At 40.1% G+C, this 23,539-nt stretch overlaps 1 protein-coding gene and 1 long non-coding RNA gene across 17 annotated transcripts in view; both read right to left on the bottom strand.

Moving 5' to 3' along the window:
• The window catches only part of LOC105476833 (tripartite motif containing 37), a 135,852-nt gene that overhangs the window by 35,332 nt on the left and 76,981 nt on the right, over nt 1–23,539 (bottom strand). For 15 of the 16 annotated variants that reach the window (XM_011733091.3, XM_071082852.1, XM_024791249.2 and 12 more), the window contains 4 exons: nt 23,113–23,421; nt 13,499–13,627; nt 11,825–12,014; nt 8,409–8,527 (listed from right to left, as the gene is read on the bottom strand). In XM_011733091.3, coding sequence (XP_011731393.2) covers nt 8,409–8,527; nt 11,825–12,014; nt 13,499–13,627; nt 23,113–23,421 — 747 coding nt within the window. The remainder of the gene's footprint in view (nt 1–8,408; nt 8,528–11,824; nt 12,015–13,498; nt 13,628–23,112; nt 23,422–23,539) is intronic. The other variant, XM_011733085.3, reaches the window with a different exon arrangement.
• On the bottom strand, nt 14,242–23,106 carry LOC139359600 (uncharacterized). Its single transcript, XR_011615697.1, has 2 exons — nt 19,400–23,106; nt 14,242–19,316 (listed from the first exon to the last, which is right to left on the bottom strand). It is a non-coding gene; the product is annotated as an uncharacterized lncRNA (long non-coding RNA).

Genomic DNA, 23,539 nt, shown 5'->3' with positions numbered 1-23,539 from the left:
CCTGTAGTCCCAGCTACTTGAAAGGCTGAGGCAGGAGGATCACTTGAGCCCAGGAGGTTGAGCCTAGCCTGGGCAACTTAGCAAAGCCCCAACTCTACCAAAAAAAAAGAAAAAAAAAAAAAAAAATTAAAAATTAGCCAGGCACACAGTGGTGCGCACCTGTGATTGTCCTAGTTTCTAGGGAGGCTGAGGAGGGAGGCCCACTCGAGCCCAGGAGTTCAAGGCTGCAGTGAGCTGTGATTGTACCATTGTACTCCAGCCTGGGCAACAGAACACAATACCCTGAGGAACAGAGGAAGGAAGGAAGAATTAAGAAACAAGGGGATAAAGGGACTGGTCTAAACTGTGTCAAATAGAGTGCCGTAGAGATAGCAAAAATAACAAAGGAGACAACAGATAACAGGAAAAAAGTTAGAACTTAAAGTATAATTAAAAAGAAAAAAAAGGAAAAAAGATGAAAATTTTGTAGAATTATAAAAAACATTCTGAATTAAATAAAAATATACCAAAATTTGTGGGATGTGACTATAGCAGTGCTTAAAATGAAAAGTATGCCATTAAGTGTTTATATTAGAAGAGAAAATATCTCAAATCAATAATCTAAACTACTACTTTAAGAAACTAGAAAAAGGAAATTAAACCCAAAGCAAGTAAAAGGAAGGAAATAATTTAAAAAAATAATAAAATCAGCAGAAAAACAAAAAAGCCACAATGAAACAAAATGGTGTTTCTTTGAAAAGATCAATAAAGTTAAAAAAGCCTCTAGGTAGATTCACTAACAAAAAAAAGAGCAAACAAAATTTCCAATATCAGGAATGAAAGAGGACATCAACTACAGATTCTATAAACAGTAAAATATAATAAAATACTATAAATAACTGTATGCTCATGAAACCAAAAACAGATGAAATGAGCAAATTCTTTCATTGCTATAAACTACCAAAGCTTACTCAAGGAAAAATAGATGGGTATTTTAACTTTTAAAGAAATAAAATCTGCTTTAGTTAAAAAAGCTTCCAACGAAGGCAACTGTGGCCCCTCATGGCTTCAGTGGTGCACTCTTCCTTTTCTGTTCTCAAGAAGAGTTTGGTTAGCATTATTTCTGCCTTAAATATTTAGAAATTGTCTCCATCTTCAGCAAAGAAAAAAAAAAAAAAACTTTCCTGTTCTAAAAGTGAAGAGTTTACAACAATTTAATGAAGTAGATGAAAAAGAAAAAGAGCAGAGACCATTAAAGAGGCTTTTCATTAAGAGGCCAAAACTAGCTAGTTCTGTGAAGTACCACCTCCACCTTGTGGCCCTTCATGGAACTGTTGCTGAAAACACTAAAACACACAGAGTTGAACTTCAAGGCACAAATTTGATCTCCTAGTGTTTCTGAATTCCTGACAAACACCAATCTTCAGGATTCAAACACAATGAATTGGAACTCTCTGGAATTCCCAAAATCTACATTATTCTTTAAAAGAAGTTATTAAATATATTTTTCAAACTCTTTATTCATTACATGTGTATCTTTTTTCTTTTTTTTTTGTTTTTGAGACGGAGTCTCCTTCTGTCACCCATGCTGGAGTGCAGTGGCGCCATCTCTGCTCACTGCAACCTCCACTTCCCAGGTTCAAGCAATTCTCCTGCCTTAGCCTCCCGAGTAGCTGGGATTACAGGCATGTGCCACCACGCCCAGCTAATTTTTTTGTACTTTTAGTAGAGATGGGCTTCACCATATTGGCCAGGCTGGTCTCGAACTCCTGACCTTGTGATCCACCGCATCCAGCCTACATGTGTTATCTTTAAAAAAAATCATTTAATTAGTATTTGTAAGAACTGAGGCCTATAGTGAATATTCAAATGCTAGACTGCATGTGGGTATTACTGGCTAGTATGTGAATAATGTAACATTTAGAACTCAGTAAGGTTTATAGTACTGTGCAGAATCACAAAATGCCAATATAAGGATTTTGCTTCAAATTCTATTTCTTGGAACACCACTTAATTTTTATTAAGTATACCATGTGTAAACTCATTAATATTTACTTAGCAGACAGGGCCATGAACACACATAAAATGGCAATATTTATAATGAAGACTGATTTGTAATCACTTCTTTCCAAGGAGCTACTGTTGACCTTAACCTTTGATTCCAGGTATCAGTATTTCTAGTTTTTACTTTCAACTTGCCCTAAGTAGATTCCTTCAAATCAGTAATGTTTCTGTGTTGTTAAAACTAATTCTAATAAGACAATTAGAATAATGCTTTCCATTTATTAAACTTCTTGAGTACTTTTTCTCAGAATTCAAAAAAAACGTACATTTCCCAAGAAATGCTAGGAAGAAGTTCATGCATGAAAACACCTGGTCTTTTATCAAGTACTAAGATCTGGAAGTTTCCTACCTTTGTGAATGTAAAGAAAAAGACAAACTGCTGGATGTCAATGACAGCAATTACTATTAATTGTAACATACTATTAATTGTTAAGAAGCTTCAGAGATTGTTAATGCAAAAGAAATCTGCATCTTATTACTCTATCCATCATCTACCGTATTTTTGAGTACCTACTATGTATGTGCTCAGTAAAGCTAACTTGAGTTATAACTCCCTTAAATCAAGTTGCTCAAATTTCAGATGCTATGGAAAATATATGAACCACCTGGTACAGATGACACTTTGTATTCTAGTCACTAACAATTTATCTGCCTTTCTCCTTTCTCCTTTCCAAGAGGACCCTGATATTGTTCAGGTATTTTCCCTCTTCCACATAGCCATGTGGAATGAGTTGGGGAGGGAGACCAAATAATTGGACTTGGCTGGCTGGGCGCGCGGTGGCTCATGCCTGTAATCCCAGCACTTTGGGTGGCCAAGGCAGGCAGACTGCCCGAGGTCAGGAGTTCGAGACCAGTCTGGCTAACATGGCGAAACCCCGTCTCTACTAAAAATACAAAAATTAGCCAAGCATGGTGGCAGACACCTGTAATCCCAGCTACTTGGGAGGCTGAGGCAGGAGAATCGTTTGAACCTGGAAGGTGGAGGTTGCAGTGAGCAGAGATCATGCCACTGCACTCCACCCTGGGCGACGAGTGAAACTCCATCTCCAATAAATAAATAAATGGACTTGGCCAATTTTCCTTGACAGTGGTTGACGAGATCGAAGAGGAAGTTGTCGAGGTGCTTTGAGAAAGGTTTTCCTTGTTGCTAGAGATTATAGAGTAAATCAATCCTCTCCTACTCCCAGAATGCTGTTCTGACTCTGATGTCTAGAACTGCAGCCAACATCTTACCGCCCTGAGAAGAGCTAAGCCTCTCACTCAGAATGGCAGGGCAAAAGATAAAACAACCCCAACCCCTGCCCTCCAACACACACACACACACAAAACAAGTTCCTGATGACTCTGAGCAGCTAAATTTTCTAATCCTGAAACTGCTCTAACCAGAGTTAGGTGTACCTTCTTATTATTGAGAGACTAGTTAATATAAAAGAGTTAACTTTCCTTTTTGTTCAAGTCAGTTAATTTTTTGATGAATTTTGTTAAAGGCATCTTAATCATTACCCTAAATGATCAGCAATGGCAGGCCATCAGACTTTGTATTCCTCTTAAAGAGGCCACCAGCAAGGTTTTTAACAGGCATGCCAAGGCTTTTCCCTGGATGGTATTTTGAGTACCCCTGATTTAACTGAAGGGGGTTTGTGCTACTTCAGCAAGAACTGAGAGAGCAAAGCCTTCAGTTTTACAAAGAACAAGAAATAAACTGGCCTACCTACAGTTGTGCAGGTTATCAATTGAAAGAAAAAATAAATCAACCTTTTCAGCATCAGGTCATTAAACCAAAGACTAATACAACCAAAGGTTATCCCATATGGTTCCAGTAAAAAGGAAAAGGCCTATTTACGTTTATAACTAAGAAAAAAGTTATTTTTAAACTGATGCTTAAGAGCAGTTAAGAGACACTTTAGTGGTCCCAAATTCCCAACCAGTACCACAAACAATGGCTTAAAGTCCTTCAGACAACCTTCTCTGAGAGAGAGAGAGAACCCCACAGTGATCTGACACAGAATGTCTTTTTGTATTTGGCTAAAATAAAGAGTCTTGTTTTTCCTAAGCATGGATACAAGACAAACCCATTCAACTGTCTACTAAAGCTTATAGGTATATAAGGGTTTCCTGAGAACTTGCTCTTGCTGATGATAGAATAATACTGGCAACAGTGAGCAAGGCCACATTCTCCTCGAGAAACAAAGCTGATTACAGGAGGCACAGGGCTTCCTTTGTCTCCTGTACTACCTTCTCTCAGCCTCATCAGTTAGTCTGCTTCTCACAGTCTATCCTGGGACTCTGGAGGTAAACAAGCTGTTCAGATACCAACAAATTACAAGGGTGTACTTCTGTGTCATTGTTGCACATTCACAGCAACTTTTCTTATTGAGTTCTAGGTGCTTTATAGCACAACACCCCATATATAAAGATAAAATGTGTTACTGAGTAACACTGACCACTTAACTCTAAATCCCGTATGAATAACTCCATTCTTTCTAAGACTTGGAAAATGTACTGATCTTCACTATGGCCAAGCAAATGCCCTTCTTCAGTTTAGGACAAGCTGTCAATTGCTTTAAATAAGAAATGAAACTGGTGTCAAAAAGTTCCGGTGTTTTCTGTGCTGACCGGCCATTTTACATATAAAAATTCGTGCTGAGATAATGTAAATCGATAAATTGGAGGCTGAAATTAAGTCCAAATCGGCCGGGTGTGATGGCTTATGCCTGTAACCCAGCACTCTGAGAAGCTGAGGCAGAAGGATCATTTGAGCCCAGGAGTTTAAGACCAGTCTGAGCAACAGAGCAAGAACAAGTCTCTATAAAAAATTAAAAATAAAGAAGTCCAAATCATTTCATTTAAATTAACCATGCTTCTTACCAATTTTCCTGCCCCTAGTTCCACATACGCTATTTCCACCCCCAAATCCATTCTCCACAATGCAGCTACAGTAGAAATGTTAAAGTGTCACTTCTAACTTAGATCCTATTCAAATGACAAAGTTCAAATTCTAGCTGGGATATTCCAAGTAACTCTTCATGATCTGGCCTCTGTCTCCCTTCTGGTCTCTCTTTCACCAGTCTTCATCTGGCTAACTTCTACTCATCCCTTAGGATGATCTTTCCAAGGGTGAATTAGGGACTAGGTTAGCAGCGAGAGGCGACAGTTAAGAGCAGTGGCTCTAGGTTCAAATTCTAGCTCTTCTAATTTCTTTTTTTTCTTTTCTATTTTTTTTTTTTTTTGAGACAGTCTCGCTCTGTCGCCCAGGCTGACGTGCAACGGTCACAATCTTGGCTCACTGAAACCTCCGCCTCCCGGGTTCAAGCGATTCTCCTGCCTCAGCCTCTTGAGTAGCTGGGATTATAGGAGCGTGCTACCATGCCCGGCTGATTTTTCTATTTTTAGTAGAGATGGAGTTTCACCATGTTGGCCAGGCTAGTCTCAAACTCCTGACCTCAGGTGATCGGCCTTCCCAAAGTGCTGGGATTTGCAGGCATGAGCCAACGTGCTCAGCCTTCCAATTTCTTTTCTTTTTTTTTGGGGGGGGGACGAAGTTTCGCTCTTGTTGCCCAGGCTGGAGCACAATGATGCGATCTCGGCTCACTGCAACCTCTGCCTCCCGGGATCAAGCGATTCTCCTGCCTCAGCCTCCCAAGTAGCTGGGATTACAGGTGACCGCCACCACGCCTGGCTAATTTTTGTATATTTAGTAGAGACAGGGTTTCACCATGTTGATCAGGCTGGCCTTGAACTTCTGACCTCAGGTGATCCACCCTCCTCAGCCTCCCAAAGTGCTGGGATTACAGGCATGAGCCACTGCGCCCGGCCCCAGCCTTTCAATTTATAACCCTGTGACTCTGAGTAAGGTTACTCACCTTACTCACTCACCTGTAAAACTAGGTTAACAAAAGCAACTACCATGTAGAGTTATTTTGAGAATAACACAATACTGGTAAAGTCTTTAACATATTAAGAACTTAGTATTATCTATTATTTTTATTACATATCTCATTTTTGAGCTGCCTAAATACCTTATCACAGCACTCATCATCCTAAATTATAACTGGCTATCAGTCTCCTCCCACACCTAACAACTGGTTTTCAACTGCTCTCCTTGCCACCCTCCTACCACTACCACCACACATACTAGCATACCTGAGAGCTACAACTTATTTCTATTAGTAACTGTGGCCCACTCTGGCAAGTGATTCTCAAGGAGTGGTCACCTCTGGTTGAGAATTATTTAGTTCAACTATTGGTTCGTGACTGGGGATGATTTTGCCTCCCAGGAAACATTTGGCAATGTCTGGAGACATTTTTGGTTGTTGTAACAGGAGGGAAACACTACTGGTATCTAGCGGTTAAAAGCTGAGGATGCTGCTAAACATTCCACAATGCAGAGAACAGCCCCTGTAAAATAAAGAATTACGTGGTCTAAATGGCAATTGGTGCCAAGGTGGAGAGTCTGAACTAGATAGGTAAGTTCAGGAATTTTATCACTGGCATCAAATACAACATCCAGTAAATGAGAAGCGTTTCATAAATGTTGCATGAAAAAAATGAGCTTATTATTGTCATTTGAGATAGAGTCTCACCCTGTCGTCCAGGCTGGAGTGCAGTGGCGTGATCTTGGCTCACTGCAACCTCTGCCTCCTGGTTCAAGCAATTCTCCTGCGTTAGCCTCCCGAGTAGCTGAGATTACAGGTGTCTGCTACCACACCTGGCTAATTTTTGTATATGTAGTAGAGATGAGGTGTCACTATTTTTGCCAGGCTGGTCTCGAACTCCCGACTTCAAGTAATCTGCCTGCCTCAGCCTCCCAAAGTACTGGGATTACAGGCACGAGCCACTGCGCTTGGTGGAAGAAAAATGTAATTCCAGTATATTCTGTAGTAATTTAAGCTACTACAATCCAGTATGTATGGAGACACACAGAAACTATTCCCCGGTCAGGCACAGTGGCTCACGCCTGTAATGCCAGCACTTTGGGAGGCCAAGGCGAGTGGATCATGAGGTCAGGAGTTTGAGACCAGCCTGGCCAACACAGTGAAATACCGTCTCTTACTAAAAATACAAAAATTAGCCGGGCATGTTGGCAGGACCTGTAATCCCCGCTACACAGAGGCTGAGAAAGGAGAATCACTTGAACCCGGGAGTTGGAGATTGCAGTGAGCCAAGATTGCGCCACTGCACTCCAGCCTGTGTGACAGAGCTAGACTCCGTCTTGGGGGAAACAAAAAACAACAGAAAGTTATTCCCCACAGGCCTGTTCTATAAAGATCATCAATCATAATATTTCTTTCCTGATGTTTTAACAATAAACACATCATTTACAAAAATCTTTTCTATTTAATCTCTTCTACTGAAATAATGCTGCCCACTACAGGAGCACCAACTAAGAAAACCAAAATGTTTAGTGTTCTTTAACTGAGAAACCTGAAAATGCCACCACCCACACACCCTCTTCTTAGGGCAGCTGAGTAGATGCTGGCACCTGCACGTATGCTTTGAGCTACAATTCATCAATCATTGAAATTCAAATGAGTGCAGAGGTGGAAGGTGGCAGAATTTCACTAAGAAATGAAAAAATTACAAGGCCAAATATCATTAAGAGAGTTGACATTCTTTTCTACCAATTTATACAGGACACAGCAAGGGCAATACACATAGCCTTGTTCCAAGCACCTCTGTTGCCCCAAATTGCAAAATGTCTTCTATGCTTTTAGATAAACAATAATGAACTTGGAAGAATATTCAAAGGAAACATTAGAAAGTATATCTGAGAAAAAGCTGAAGTCAGTCATCATATGGGATTTAAAAAATGGTCAAAACCTGGAATGCTTCTTTAAGAAGAAAAAAAGCAATCTGCAGACACTAATTAAGACTGACTAAAAAATACTTAACATTTACTATTCTAATTAGTCGTTCTGGGGCACATCTTCCCCATTAGATTGTGAACAGATCTAATTCAACTTTATATTAATAAATCTAGCAAAAATTCAATGCATGGTATGTAGGTGCCTTAATATATTTATTGACTGAACAGATAAACTATATGCAGATATTTTCCCCATACAAATGCCTGTTCTAGTAAGGCCTGTCCTTTTATGTAGTAACTTACTCATTTTGCCTTCCTCTGTATTTAACATCTTAGCAAATCAAATTCAGTGGTACAAGGAATGTTGTGTTCAGATCAAGCATGTCGAATAGCAGATCTCAGTAATGTTTCCATTAAACCAACCACTCCCTATCCCTATCACTACCACTACGACTACCACCACCACCACCACCACCACCACCACCACCACCGCCACCCACCACCAAAAAAGGGACAGAATTCTCATTTCCTGCTTACTTGTAAGTTTATCATTCCTTACCTTCTTCAGGGGCAGCTGAAGCTCCTTCAGGTAGTACAGGCTGTAACTCTCCAGTTTCAGAATTATTTTCCAAATCAGTCATCTGCAGTCCTTCCAGATGACCTCCTTTAGCATTAGCCCTCAAAGAAGAAAACAACTTGGTATTTTTATGTAACTAGTAAGTGACACAATAATCTATATTTTCTTTTTGAACTGAGCACCAAACTAAGTAGGGTGCATCTCTGGTGTTTAATAATAAATTTCAAATTTTATCTTAAAATATTTCATTAAGGGCCGGGCGCAGTGGCTCATGCCTGTAATCCCAGCACCTTGGGAGGCCAAGGCGGGTGGATCACCTGAGGTAAGAGTTCAAGACCAGCCTGGACAAGATGGTGAAGCTCTGTCTCTACTAAAAATACAAAAATTAGCCAGGTGTGGTGGTGGGCGCCTGTAATCCCAGCTACTTGGGAGGCTGAGGCAGAGAACTGCTTGAACCCAGGAGGCAGAGGTTGCAGTGAGCCGAGATTGCACTGCTGCACTGCAGCCTGGGTGACAGAGCAAGACTCTGTCTCAAAAAAAATAAATAAAAAATAAAATTAAATTAAAAAATTTCACTTAACATTCACAAAAAAAGTTATGAAATGGTGGATTATATCAATGTTAGTATCCTGGTTGTGATACTGTACTACAGTTTTGCAAAATGTTATTAGGGGAGAAAAGTACACAAGATGTCTCTGCATTATTTCTTACAACTGCATGTGAATCTATAATTAGCTCAATAAAATTTTAACTTATAAATATAAATGGAAGTTTTAAATAATATGTTCTAAGAGGGAAAGACTTTTAAGATATATTATTATTACTATTATTTGAGACGGAGTCTCAGTCGGTCACCCAGGCTAGCGTGTAGTGATGTGATCTCAGCTCACTGCAACCTCTGCCTCCTGGGCTTAAGCGATTCTCCTGCCTCAGCCTTGCAAGTAGCTGGGATTACAGGTGCCCAGCATGACGCCGACAATTTTTGTACTTTGTTTTTAGTAGAGACAGTGTTTTACCATCATGGCCAGGCTGGTCTCGAACTCCTGACCTCAAGTGATCTGACCACCTCAGCCTCCCAAAGTGTTGGGGTTTACAGGTGTGAGCCATGGTGCCTGGCCTGAGAGATATTATTGAATGAGAAATCAAAGTACACCTTTTGTATTAAAAAAGCTACATAGTCACAGTTCCTTAAATATACACAAAAACTGAGAAGACACAGCATACATGAAAAATAAAGAACAGCATGAATGTGTGTGGGGCAAGGGGTTGGAAAACTAGGTTGTGGGAGATAAGGATGGGAAACTTTTCTTTCACTTATTCTTTTTTCCTTTCATTTTGAAACACTTATCATTAGTATTTAATATTTATTTTTATTTAAAAAATAAACAGAGGCAAGGTCTTGCTATGTTGCCAAGGCTGTTCTCAAATTCCTGGGCTCAGGCAATCCTCCCACCTCAGCCTCCAAAAGTGCTGAGATTACAGGTGTGTGCCACTGTGCCCAGCCTTTCATCAGTATTTAAACTTTTTGCTTACACTACTTTAAATCAGGCAGGGAAAAAAAAAGACATGAGCTGGACAGCATCCACATGAACCAATCTGGCAGATAAAATCAACTGCAAAATGAGGATCATGGCTAAGAGTTGCAGACACTTGTACAGGATTTTACACTCTAGAAAAAAAAAACTAAGTTCATGTATATTTAACTGTGATGACTAAAGGCAGATAAAAATATCTCCATAGCAAATACAATATAAAAGCTAGTTGCAGCTTTAATTTGAAGAAATGTATAAAACATCAGGCTAGGTAGTAGGTAGGGAAGACAAGATAATCTCCAGTGATTTTAACATCTTTCTACTACTGAAACTTGAGCCACAAAGGAAAGCTAAACCACCAGCCAATCTTGTAGTTTTGGTAATGAGCCAGACACCTTGACTATATAAAATTAAGTAAACTTAAAGGGTGTTAATCTTTCTCCAATTGAGGTAAAATTCTTTTCAGAGTCTCCAAAATAGAACTATTTCATTGTTTAAATTTAGAAATAGGTTTAATATCCATAAAATAGATAAGCAGATGGATATTAATGGCTCATGATCTGCCACATCCATAGCCAATATCCATAATCACTCTATCTTTTGAATAGATGGAAGTTTAATTGCCATGCCTGGGATTTGAGTTTATGTCTCTTAGGGGAGAGATAAAGGTGTTAACTACTATATATCCTTTTGGAAAATTCCAACTATAAGTTTTGAGGATACTTTGATAAGAGGAGAGAAGAAAGGTGAGATAAAAGCAGAAAAGCAGTGTTAAAGTTGCTGTAAGTGCTTTGTTTCATACAAAATATATATAAATGCCTGTGACATGTAATATAGCCCAACACTAACATTTTTGACAAGTGTAGACTGAAAAAAAAAAATAAAAACCAAAAACAGCTGACAACCCTCCCCCCCCACACACAAATTTACAAGGCAGAGTTCAGATAAGGTTACGTATCATTGTGAAAATGAGCTCTAACTCTGAAAATGAGCTCCAACATATCTAAACTAAACTTCCAGTACTATCTCATCCCATTTAAAAAAAGTACTATCTCGGCCGGGCGCGGTGGCTCAAGCCTGTAATCCCAGCACTTTGGGAGGCTGAGATGGGCGGATCACGAGGTCAGGAGATCGAGACCATCCTGGCTAACACGGTGAAACCCCGTCTCTACTAAGAAATACAAAAAATAGCCGGGCGAGGTGGCAGCGCCTGTAGTCCCAGCTACTCGGGAGGCTGAGGCCGGAGAATGGCTGAACCCGGGAGGCGGAGCTTGCAGTGAGCTGAGATCCGGCCACTGCACTCCAGCCTGGGCTACAGAGCGAGACTCCGTCTCAAAAAAAAAAAAAAAAAGTACTATCTCATCCCGTTAAAAAAAAAAAAGTGAAATCTCTGATATTTTAAAAAGTTAAAATTTAGGGCAGGTGCAGTGGCTCAGGCCTGTAATCCCAACACTCTGGGAGGCCAAGGTGGGCATATCACTTGAGGTCTCAGGAGTTCAAGACCAGCTTGGCCAACATGGCGAAACTTTGTCTCTACTAAAAGTACAAAAATTAGCAGTGTGGTGGTGGGCACCTGTAATCCCAGCTACTTGGGAGGCTGATGCAGGAGAATCGCTCAAACCTGGGAGGCAGAGGTTGCAGTGAGCTGAGATAACGCCACTGCACTTCAGCCTGGGTGACAGAGCGAGGCTCTGTTAAAAAAAAAAAAAAAAAAAAAAAGTTAAAATTTAGTGCAATAAATGTATTTTCTGTCCACTAAAAAATTAACAAGGTAGAAATTAATTTGTTCATCATGATGCAAACTTAAAGTTCCAAACAAAGCTATTAGCTATTATACCATTACATATACAAAACAACTTAATTTACCCCAAGGTGACCATTTTTCTCCTTTTCTCAACAGCAGGCAAGCCACTGAAAACTGCAACCACAACAGCATCTGAATCCAAAGCTTTACACTGCCGGTCTTCAGTTTTTGGCAGAATATCACCAATACTGCCATGTATCAAGGCTCGGGGAGAACTGTGCCTGCTCCCAGACTGAGAGCTTCCTGGGGAGCCTTCAAAAAAAGGAAGAGGGAATACAAAAATTAACTGGGTATGATGGTGTGCACCTGTAATCTCAGCTACTTGGGAGGCTGAGACACGAGGATCACTTGAACCTGGGAGGCGGAGGTTGCGGTGAGCTGAGATTGTACTACACTCCAGCCTGGACAACAGAGCAAGACTCAAAAAAAAAAAAAAAAAAAAAAGGAGGGATAATCAGAAAGAAGGCAAATAAACATGGAAGGTCTCTCTCAGTTATATTAGAAAATCTCACTATATATGTAATTTTAAAACTACATAAAAACTTCAAAAATAGGCCGGGTGTGGTGGCTCATGCCTGTAATCCTGGCACTCTGGGAGGCCAAGGCGGATGGATCACCTAAGGTCAGGAGTTCAAGGTCAGCCTGGCCAACGTGGTGAAACCCTGTCTCTACTAAAAATACAAAAATTAGCTGGGCGTGGTGGCGTGTACTTGTAGTCCCAGTTACTCGGGAGACTGAGGCAGGAGAATCACTTGAACACGGGGGGCGGAGGTTGTGGTGAGCCAAGATTGTACCATTGCACTCCAGCCTAGGCAACAAGAGCAAAAAACTCCATCTCAAACAAGAAAAAAACACTTCAAAAATAATTTTGAAACATATCCCATTTATTTTTATGCCAGGCATTTAAAATTAAGGAGTCCAGGCCAAGTGTTGTGGCTCATACCTGTAATTTTACACTTTGGCAGGCTGAGACAGGAAGACTGTTTGAGCTCAGAAGTTCAAGACCAGCCTGGGCAATGTAGCGAAACCCTGTCTTGGCAAAAAAAAATTAAAAAAAAAAAAAAAAAAAAAAGCCAGGTACGGCTGCATGTGTCTGTGTCTGTGGTCCCAGCTACTTGGGAGGCTGAGGTGGAAGGATCACTTTTGTCTGGGAGGTCAAGGCTGTAGTGAGCTATGATTGCACCACTGCATCCCTAGCCTAGAAAACAGAGCAAGACTCTATCTCAGGAAAACAACAAAAATAAAAAATAAATAAAATCAAGGAGTTTAGAATACATAGTCTAATGGCTGTATGTTAAGGGTCTGTTCTGTTGTGAGATCAAGAAACTTTCGGGCCAGGTGTGGTGGGGCTCATTCCTGTAATCCTAGCACTTTGGGAGGTTGAGGTAGGAGGATTGCTTGAGCTCAGGAGTTTAAGACCAACCGGGGCAACCTGTCTCTATAAAAAACACAAAAATTAGCCAGGCATAGTGGTGCACACCTGTAGTCCCAGCTACTTGGTGGGGCTGAGGCAGGAGGATCGCTTAAACCACCGGTCGAGGCCGCGGTGAGCCAAGATCGCACCACTGCACTCCCGCCTGGGTGACAAAGTGAGACCCTGTTTCAAAAAAAGAAACTTTCAAATCCAACGTTAGCATTTTTGGTACCCTTCAAGATCTAAAGCTCCATGATAACATCAATTTCAGGTAATAAATATCTACCCCACTAAAAGTACATTCTGAATCCCTCAAATTTACCTTCAGACAGAGTCTGACAGTCTCCCTTTGAACGACTACTCTCTCCAGGGTCCACTGCTCTTCGAAGTGATAGACTACCTGCTACACTGGATCGAGCTGGCTTGGGCGAATTACTCTTCTTATTTGTGGCTGCAAAGACATTTAAGAACACCTCTGAATAGGATACAACAGCATAAAACTCACTATTTAGTCCGTCAGAAAAAGTTTTAATCTTACCTTGCATGGAAGCTGTTCTCTCTACTGTCTAAAAATAAAAAACATTCTGTAGCCCCAACTGGTTATAAAACATTCCCATCTTGTTGCTTGTGGAGCAGAATCTTTGTTTTTTCAGACGGAGTCTTGCTCTTGTTGCCTAGGCTGGAGTGCAATGGAGCAATCTTGGCTCACTACAACCTCCACCTCCTGGGTTCAAGCAATTCTCCTGCCTCAGCCTCCCGAGTAGCTGAGATTACAGGCAGCTGTCACCATGCCCAGCTAATTTTTGTATTTTTAGCAGAGACAGAGTTTTGTCATGTTGGCCAGGCTGGTCTCGAACACCTGACCTAAGGTGATCCACCTGCCTCAGCCTCCCAAAGTGCTGGGATTACAGACATGCGCCAACCACACCCAGCCCGTAAAATCTTAACTTAAAAGACTACTTAAAAGATTATCTGTGAGCTCCGTAAGAAAAATCATACAAATTTCAATGCAGTTAAACAAAAATATAACCCATCAAACATTTGGAAATTGTTTTTTTTTGTTTGTTTGTTTGTTTTTTTTTGAGACGGAGTCTCGTTCCGTCGCCCAGGATGGAGTGCGGTGGCGCGATCTCAGCTCACTGCAAGCTCTGCCTCCCGGGTTTACGCCATTCTCCTGCCTCAGCCTTCAGAGTAGCTGGGACTACAGGCACCCACCACCTCGCCTGGCTAGTTTTTTGTATTTTTTTAGTAGAGACGGGGTTTCACCGTGTTAGCCAGGATGGTCTCGATCTCCTGACCTCGTGATCCACCCATCTTGGCCTCCCAAAGTGCTGGGATTACAGGCTTGAGCCACCGCGCCCAGCCAGAAATTGTTAAGTATTATTGGATTAAAAAGAAAATCAATGCTGAGTTAGAAACAAATTACAATCACGGTACTTCAAATCAAAATGTCTGTCGCCAAACCAGTAGTGAAAAGAAAATGTATAGCCTTAAAATGAATTAATTAGCCAAAAAAAGGGACTATATGACCTAATATGCATAGATTCAAAAGCCAGGAAAACAATAAAAATAAACAAGCAAGAATGCTATTGCCAGAAGGCAGGGACCTGCCCTTGAATTCAGCCTGCAAATCTGTGAGTTAAATAAATCTCTTTTAAAAATAAATTTTTAAAAAAGAACAAAAATAAAATTGTAAAAAAGAATTTAAAAAAAGCAGAAGAAATCCATTAATAGATAATAAACAGGTTTAGCAAGGTTGCAGGATATAAGACAAAATAACTTACTGTATTTCTCTGCACTAGCAGATAATGTGAGAATGAAGTTAACAAAACAATTTCATTTTTAATAGCATAAAATACAATTAAAATACTTAGGAATTTATTTAACAAAAGAAATGTGAGACTTGTTCACTGAAAACCACCACACATTGTTGAAAGAAAATAGAGACAACAGCAAAGACATCCTGTGTTCATCCTGATTGGAACACTTAATACTGTTAACAAAGCAATATTCTTAAAATTGATCTACAGATTCAACACAATTTCTATAAAAATCATAGTTCTTTTTTTTTTTTTTTTGCAGAAATTGACAAGCTAATCCTAAAATCTATTTGAAAATGTAAGAGACCCACAATACCCAAAATAATCTTAAATGGAACACTCACTTCTGATTTCAAAAGTTACTGTAACTACAGTAATCAAGACTATGTGGTACTGCCATGTACACATATATATCATCAAAACAGAACTGAGAGTCTAGAAACAAACCCTTACATTTATGGTCCACTGATTTTTGACAAGGATGCCAAGACAATGCAATGGGCAAAGAAAAAAAGGGGACAATAACAAGTGCTGCCAATGGTGTGGAAAACCTGGAGCCCTCATATACTGTTGCTGGGAATATAAAATGATGTAGCTACTTTGGAAAATATTCTGGCACTGGTAGTTCCTCAAAAAGTTAAACACAGTTGCCATGTAACCCATTAATTCCACTTCTAAGTATATACTCAAACAAAACCATATGTCCAAACAAAAACCCGTACATGAATGTTCACAGCAGCACTACTGATAATGACCAAAAAGTAGAAACAACCCAAATATCCATCAACTAATGAGTGGATAAATAGTATGTAGTACAGCCATACAATAAAATATCATGCAGCCATAAAAAGGAATAAACATATGTCACAATATGGATGAACCTTGAAAGGGCTGTGTTAAGTGAAATAAGCCAGACATAAGACCTCATATGTTATGAGTCTATTTATATGAAAAGTCCAGGCTGGGTGCGGTGGCTCACATCTGTAATCCCAGCACTTTGGGAGGCCAAGGTGGGCGGAGCATGAAGTCAAGAGATCAAGACCATCCTGGCCAACATGGTGAAACCTCGTCTCTACTAAAAATACAAAAATTAGCTGGACCTGGTGGTGCACACCCGTAGTCCCAGCTCCTCGGGAGGCTGAGGCAGGAGAATGGCATGAACCCAGAAGGCGGAGCTTGCAGTGAGCCAAGATTGTGCCACTGTGCTCCAGCCTGGGCGACAGAGCGAGACTCCATCTCAAAAAAAAATCCAGAAGAAGAAAAATCCATAGAGAATAAGTAGATTAGTGGTTACCAGAAGATAGGAGGAGGGGAAGATGGGGAATGACTCTTTGGGTTTGGAGCTCTAGGGAGAGGGTTAATGAAAATGTTCTTAGACTTAGATAAATGTTCTAGACTTAGGAAAAATGACGACCAGTTTCTCCACTAAAAGGATAAATGAATTATCAGTTAAGGAAAAAAGCGTTAATAGGCCGGGCGCAGTGGCTCGTGCCAGTAATCCCAGAACTTTGGGAGGCCTAAGTGGGTGGATTACCTGAGGTCAGGAGTTTGAGACCAGCCTGGCCAGCATGGTGAAACCCCGTCTCTACTAAAAATGCAAAAATTAGCCAGGCATGGTGGCACATACCTGTAATCCCAGCTATTCGGGAGGCTGAGGCAAGAGAATTGCTTGAGCCCAGGAGATGGAGGTTGCAGTGAGCCAAGATTGCGTCACTATACTCCAGCCTGGCGGACAGAGTGAGACTCTGTCTCAAAAAAAGTATTAACAAAGACAAAAGCAGAAATATAATGAAATGGTAAAAGAGAATGTATGAAATGAATCTAAGAACTTAGTCTTTGAGGAAATGAACAAAATTAGCAAACCCCTTGAGCAGGTCAAATCAAAGGAGAAAAAAAAAAAACCACAAGTAAGCAATAAAATAAGTGAAAAAGAAGTTAACACCCCACATGCACGAGAAGTTTTAAAAATTTCAGAAAACAGAATAAATGACTGTACGTCAATAAATTTAAAGACCCAAATATAATCAGTTTTTCTTGAAAAACTATAGTAACTGACTTAGGTAGCAGCAGAAGTATGAGAAAACCACATCTGACAAGAGATTAATGACCAGGATCTAAAACAACTCTACAGGAAAAAATTTAATAATCTGATTAAAAATGGGCAAAAAATCTTAATAGATATTTCTCAAAAGAAGACATACAAATAGCAAACAGGCATATGAAAAAAGTGCTCAACATTACAGGCTTGAGCCACCGCGCCCGGCCTTTTTTTGAGGCAGTCTCACTCGTCACCCAGGCTGGAGTGTAGTGGCACAATCTTGGCTCACTGCAACCTCCACCTCCTGGGTTCAAGCGATTCTCATGCCTTGGCCTCCTGAGTAGCTGGGATTACAGGCATGTGCCATAATGCCCAGCTAATTTTTTTGTATTTTTAGTAGAGAAGGGGTTTCTCCATGTTGGCCAGGCTGGTCTCCAACTCCTGGCCTCAAGTGATCTGCCCGACTCAGCCTCCCAAAGTGCTGGGATTACATGCGTAAGCTATTGCACACAGTTTTTAAAACTTGATAGAAACAGGCCTGTAATCCCAGCACTTTGGGAGGCCGAGGTGGGTAGATCATAAGGTGAGAAGATCAAGAGCATCCTGGCTAACATGGCGAAACCCAGTCTCTACTAAAAAATACAAAAAAATTAGCCAGGCGTGGTGATGGGCACCTGTAGTCCCAGCTACTTGGGAGGCTGAGGCAGGAGAACGGCATGAACCCAGAAGGCAGAGCTTGCAGTGAGCCGAGATGGCCACTGCACCCCAGCCTGGGTGATGGAGCAAGACTCTGTCTCAAAAAAAAATAAATAAATAAAAGAGAAACAAAAACAAAAAACTACCTATTGAAACATATAGCAAACCTCAAATTTAATGAGAAAAAAAACTAAAGGAATTCCTAAATAAAGTTGAAAAATTATAAAAATCCTACCACTGTTACTAGGAAACTGTTGAGGTAGCTGCCTAGACAATGCAATACAAAAAGTAAGCAGAAAAGGAATGAACAAATTATGATTATCTGCTGATGATATAAATATTCAGAAAATCAAGATAACTGATTGAAAAACTGTTAATAAAACAAATTCACCAGGCCAGGTGCGGTGGCTCATGCTTGTAATTCCAGCACTTTGGGAGGCTCGATGGATGGGAGGATCACCTGAGGTCAGGAGTTCAAGACCAGTTTGACCAATATGATGAAACCCTGTCTCTACTAAAAATACAAAAATTAGCCAGGCGTGGTGGCATGCGCCTGTAATTCCAGCTACTCGAGAGGCTGACAAAGGAGAATCACTTGAACCCAAGAGGCAGAGGTTGCAGTGAGCCGAGATCGTGCCATTGCACTCCAGCCTGGGCAACAAGAGTGAAACTCCATCCCCCACCGCACAAAAAAAAAAAATTGTTACATTGGTTGAATACAGAATAAACATAAAAATCAGTATTTTTGTCTTTTATGTCAGTAACAATTAGAAAATACTATGAGAGAAAAAGAGATTCCACTCACAATAGCTACCTGAAATATAATATGTTGAGAAATGAATTCAACAAGACATATATAGAACTTACATGAAAAAAACTGAAAATTCTAAAAAAGGATATGAATATAATAGATGACCTGAATAAATGGAGAAGCACCACATTCCTAGACATGAATGCTTTGATGCTGAAAAGGTATCAATTGCCCAAATTAATCTCTCTCTCTTTAAGAGAGAAAGACTCTTGCCCAGATTGGAGTGTAGTGGCACGATCATGGCTCACTGCACCTGAAATTCCTGACCTCAAGCAATCCTCCCACCTCAGTCTCCCAAGTAGCTGGGATTACAGGTACATACTACCATGACTGGCTTATCAAAAAAATTTACTTTTGTAGAGATTAAGGTCTTGCCATGTGATCTTGAACTCCTGGGCTCAAGAAGCCATCCTCTCCCAACAGCATTCCATCATGCTGGGATGAACAGGCATGAGCCACAGTGCCTAGCATCCCCAAACTAGTTTTTAAATGTAAAGCAATTCCAGTCAAAATACTTTGGAGGAGGATTAAATGTGCAAGAACTACCAATAACATTTTGAAAAACAAAAACAGAATAAACATATCCTATCATAGTATTACAAACTATAAAACTACAGTAGTTAAAAAAAAGTGTTAGTCTGGTAGAGGACATGACAAATAGTGGGTTAAACAATACCAAATTGCTGTTTCTGTATGTCCAAAACTTGAGTACTGGCAATTTCATTTGTTTCAGCCTCTATGAGTTCAAAAACAGAACCATGTTTGGGAATCCGCTCTATAATAAAGGATGGATTTCATATTGCAGCATATTTCAAAAAACATGTTTCATTCATTTGGGGAAAACATCATTCCACTTACCTCACACAGCATCATATAAAATTAACTTCACATGAATTAATGACCTATATGTAAAAAAGTTAGAAAACAAAAAGTACCAGAAGAAATTAAGGGTTATTTTTATTAACTTGGGAGTTAAAAAGCCTTCCAAATAAAAACAGTAAGACCCCCAATGCCATGAATATTATTAATACAGATGTCTAAGATAAAATTTTAAACCTCTGTGATTAGCAGGAAAAAAAGGTGGCAATGGGGAAGAGACAGCTGTCCCTTGGAATACGTGGGGGTTGGTTCCAGGACCCCTGCACCAAAATCCTCAACTGAAGTCCCACCGTAAGATCTGCAGAATCTGCCTATATGAAAGTTGGCCTTCCTATATGCATGTTTGGCATCACCCGAATATTGTATTTTCAATCTTCCTCTGGTTGAAAAAAATTCGAATATTAAGTGGACCTGTACAGTACAACAAGCCTGTGCTGTTCAAGGATCGACTGTATCTGCAAAATATGTAACAAAGGCTTTTTGAGAAAGTTCACTCAAAAAGCTGTACTTTTGGTTTTTTTTTTTTTTTTTTTTTTTTGAGACGGAGTCTTGCTCTGTTGCCCAGGCTGTGGACTACAGTGGCCGGATCTCAGCTCACTGCAAGCTCCACCTCCCGGGTTTACGCCATTCTCCTGCCTCAGCCTCCCGAGCAGCTGGGACTACAGGCGCCCGCCACCTCGCCCGGCTAGATTTTTGTATTTTTTAGTAGAGACGGGGTTTCACCGTGTTAGCCAGGATGGTCTCGATCTCCTGACCTCGTGATCCACCCGTCTCGGCCTCCCAAAGTGCTGGGATTACAGGCTTGAGCCACCACGTCCGGCTACTTTTGGTTTTAATATACCATTTGGTTTAATATACCATTTCCTTGAATAGCAGGTAAGGCCAAATATCTTTTCATATTTTTATTGTACATTTGTATTTTTTATGTTAATGGCCTATTCATAACCTTTATTCATTCTATTAAATTGTCTTCCTTATATTAAGAGAATTCTATAAATTTTGCAATTATCTCCTCGCCAACCCATCTTTACTGGATTATTCACATCAGTATCAAACATTAATACAGCCAACTTTTTTTTTTTTTTTTTTTTGAGACAGAGTCTCGCTCTGTAGCCCAGGCTGGAGTGCAGTGGCCGGATCTCAGCTCACTGCAAGCTCCGCCTCCTGGGTTCACGCCATTCTCCTGCCTCAGCCTCCCAAGTAGCTGGGACTACAGGCACCCGCCACCTCGCCTGGCTAGTTTTTTGTATTTTTTAGTAGAGACGGGGTTTCACCGTGTTAGCCAGGATGGTCTTGATCTCCTGACCTCGTGATCCGCCCGTCTCGGCCTCCCAAAGTGCTGGGATTACAGGCTTGAGCCACCGCGCCCGGCCTAATACAGCCAATTTTAATAAACAACACACACAAAGAGAACCTAGAAACAGACCCTCATCTATATGGTCAAATGATTTAGACAATGGTGCTGAAACCATTCAATGAGGAAAGAAAAGTCTTTTCAACAAATAGCGCTGGGAAAACTGGATATCCATGGGCAAGTCAGACCCTTCCCTGACACCATAAACAAAACTTAATTCCTGATGGATGAAAGACTAAAAGTAAGACTAAAAGCAAGAACTAAAACTTTTGGAAGAAAACAGGAGAAAGCTTCATGACAATGGATTCGGCAATGTTTTCTTGGTTATGACACCAAAAGCACAGGGAACAAAAGGAAAAACACATAAAATGTGCTTCTTCAAATTAAAAACTTTAAATGTCAAATGACACAATCCACAGAGGGAAAAGGCAACCCCCACACTGGGAGAAAACATTTGCAAATCATATAATTGATAAAAGATTAATATTTAAAATATATACAGAACTCCTAAAAGTCAACTACAAATAAACAACCCAACCCAATTTTAAAATGGGTTTAATTCACAGATGAAAAAAATTGAAGAGGACACAAAAAAGGACACCCCTGCCAACAAGAAACTATTGACCCCACACCTCCTCCAGCTTCTACCTACTTCATTGTGAAACTTCTTTTAAAGAAGTTGTACATTTGCGCTCTGGTCCCTGACCTCATTCACTCTTCTGCTACACTACTCCATGGGAATGGTTCTTAAAAGGGCCACTTGGCCTCTTGCCTTGACACTTCTCAATGATATTTAACACAGGGGTAACCACTCTACTTCTTGAGATGCATTATTTTTGATTTTTGACATATTATCCCTTCTAGTTTTTCTCCTACCCTAATGATTGCTCTTTCAACTTCCCTTGCTGGCCTCTCCTATTTATCAGCCCTTTAAATGTTTAAGTGCCACAGAGTCAAAATTTTGCTTCTCCATTGAAACTCCCTCCAAACTTGACCTATTCAGTCCTCTGGATTTAAATAATAGAAAATACTACTGACTCCCAACTGTTTATATCCAGCATTGACCTCTCTGAGTTTCAAACTTGTGTACCATTCGTGTGTCTATGACATTTTACTAGGATATCTAGCAGGTGTCTCAAATTTAACATGTTTAAAAAAGAATACCCACTTTCTGCCCTTACCTCCTCCCAAGCCCCACAACCTGCTTCTTATCTTATTTGCTTCTCAATAAATGATACCACTGGCTACTAAGTTGCTTAGGCCAAAACTTAATCATAATTCTTAGTTTCTTACTTTTCCTAAAACTCTATTTAGGCTTTTTCAACTATTGTTCTGAGAGAGAACTCAGCCCTGCTGATCTAAGACTGGATTAACTCCCCTCCTATGCATCTAGAAGAGAATAGCACATCCTTAAGAGAACTAAGAAAGATGGAAACCTCAGTCAGAAAGGCTGCTGGCCTGTGAGTAAGTCTTCTATCCACTATTATAACTCCAGAAAATGCCATCATATTTCACACAAGATAATGTAATAGGCTGTTCCTGGTCTCACAACTCCTGTCCTCAACCCTTTTCAGACCCTTCTCCACACAACAAGCAAAGTCATTTTATAAAGTGTCAATCAGATTATAAACATCCCCTATTTTTATTCTCCAGAGGCTTCCTCCTTACATCATAAAACTTGAACTCCTTTTGGAGGTTTTACAAGACTCTGCCTGATCTAAATTCTGCCTACCTCTCTCTGACTTCATCTCCTGCTAGTCTCCTCTCTCTGCTTTCGTTGCTATACTGGTTTTCCTTCAATCCTTCAAATACGCAAAATAAATACTGTGTCAGTTACTCTGCATTTTCCGTTCTGTTTATCCAGAACACTGCTTGCCTTAGATCTCTAAATAGCTGCCACCTTCCTAACCTTCAGGTCTCAGGTCAAGGGCTGCCTCCTCACAGAGACTTTCTCTGACTACCCCAATAGAACATGTCTCATATGCTCCTCCCATCCCACTCCTCGGTTGTTTCCTTCACAGCACCTTTTACCCACTGAAATGATCTTGATTTGTTTACACATTTTAATGTCTGATTCTCATTACTAGAATACAAGATCTATGATAGTAAGAATTTTGTCGTGTTCATTGCCAAATACAGAGTAAGCAATCAAGAAATGTTAGCTCTACTATATAGTAAAAATATACAGAATCAATTTTGGATGAGGAAAAAAGTCACATGTATTTGTAGTCTTAATTCACTGGAATAGAGGTATTTAAATATTATTCTTTTGAAAAAAACAGTCATCTAGTATCCCAAATAATATGTGGAGAAATGACACTAGGAACATATTACTTACAGTTTCGTATGTAACAACTGGCAACTGATGATTTTGCCAGGAGTTCCATTCCCAAATCCTGTAATCTGCCAGAGTTTTCAGTTCCACATGCAGCCAGAGCTGCCTGGTCAGCAGAAAAAAGGCTTGTCTGCATGTCTCCAGAAGCGGCAATGCTGCTTTTTATTTCTGAAAGTGTATTCTTTACATCAGTTTTCATACATCGAACTTCGGCCATTTGAGTTTTGAGTCTTTTTAACATCTTTAAATCAGAGGGCACTCGCCACATTGCCTGCTGCTTCCTTTGGTCTTTATCTTTTCGAGAATATGATGCTTCGGAGAAATTGACAAGTCATGTTAACAAACGTTAATATTCATGAAATCATTTGTATATGAATATAAGCAAATTTGATGTGGAAAATAAGCTAGGGTGCTTTACTTGATATCAACA

This window comes from Macaca nemestrina, chromosome 17, assembly GCF_043159975.1.
Source record: "Macaca nemestrina isolate mMacNem1 chromosome 17, mMacNem.hap1, whole genome shotgun sequence".
Classification (NCBI taxonomy): Eukaryota; Metazoa; Chordata; class Mammalia; order Primates; family Cercopithecidae; genus Macaca; species Macaca nemestrina.
Note: the sequence above shows the minus strand (reverse complement) of the source record. Positions and strands in the feature narration are given on the sequence as shown.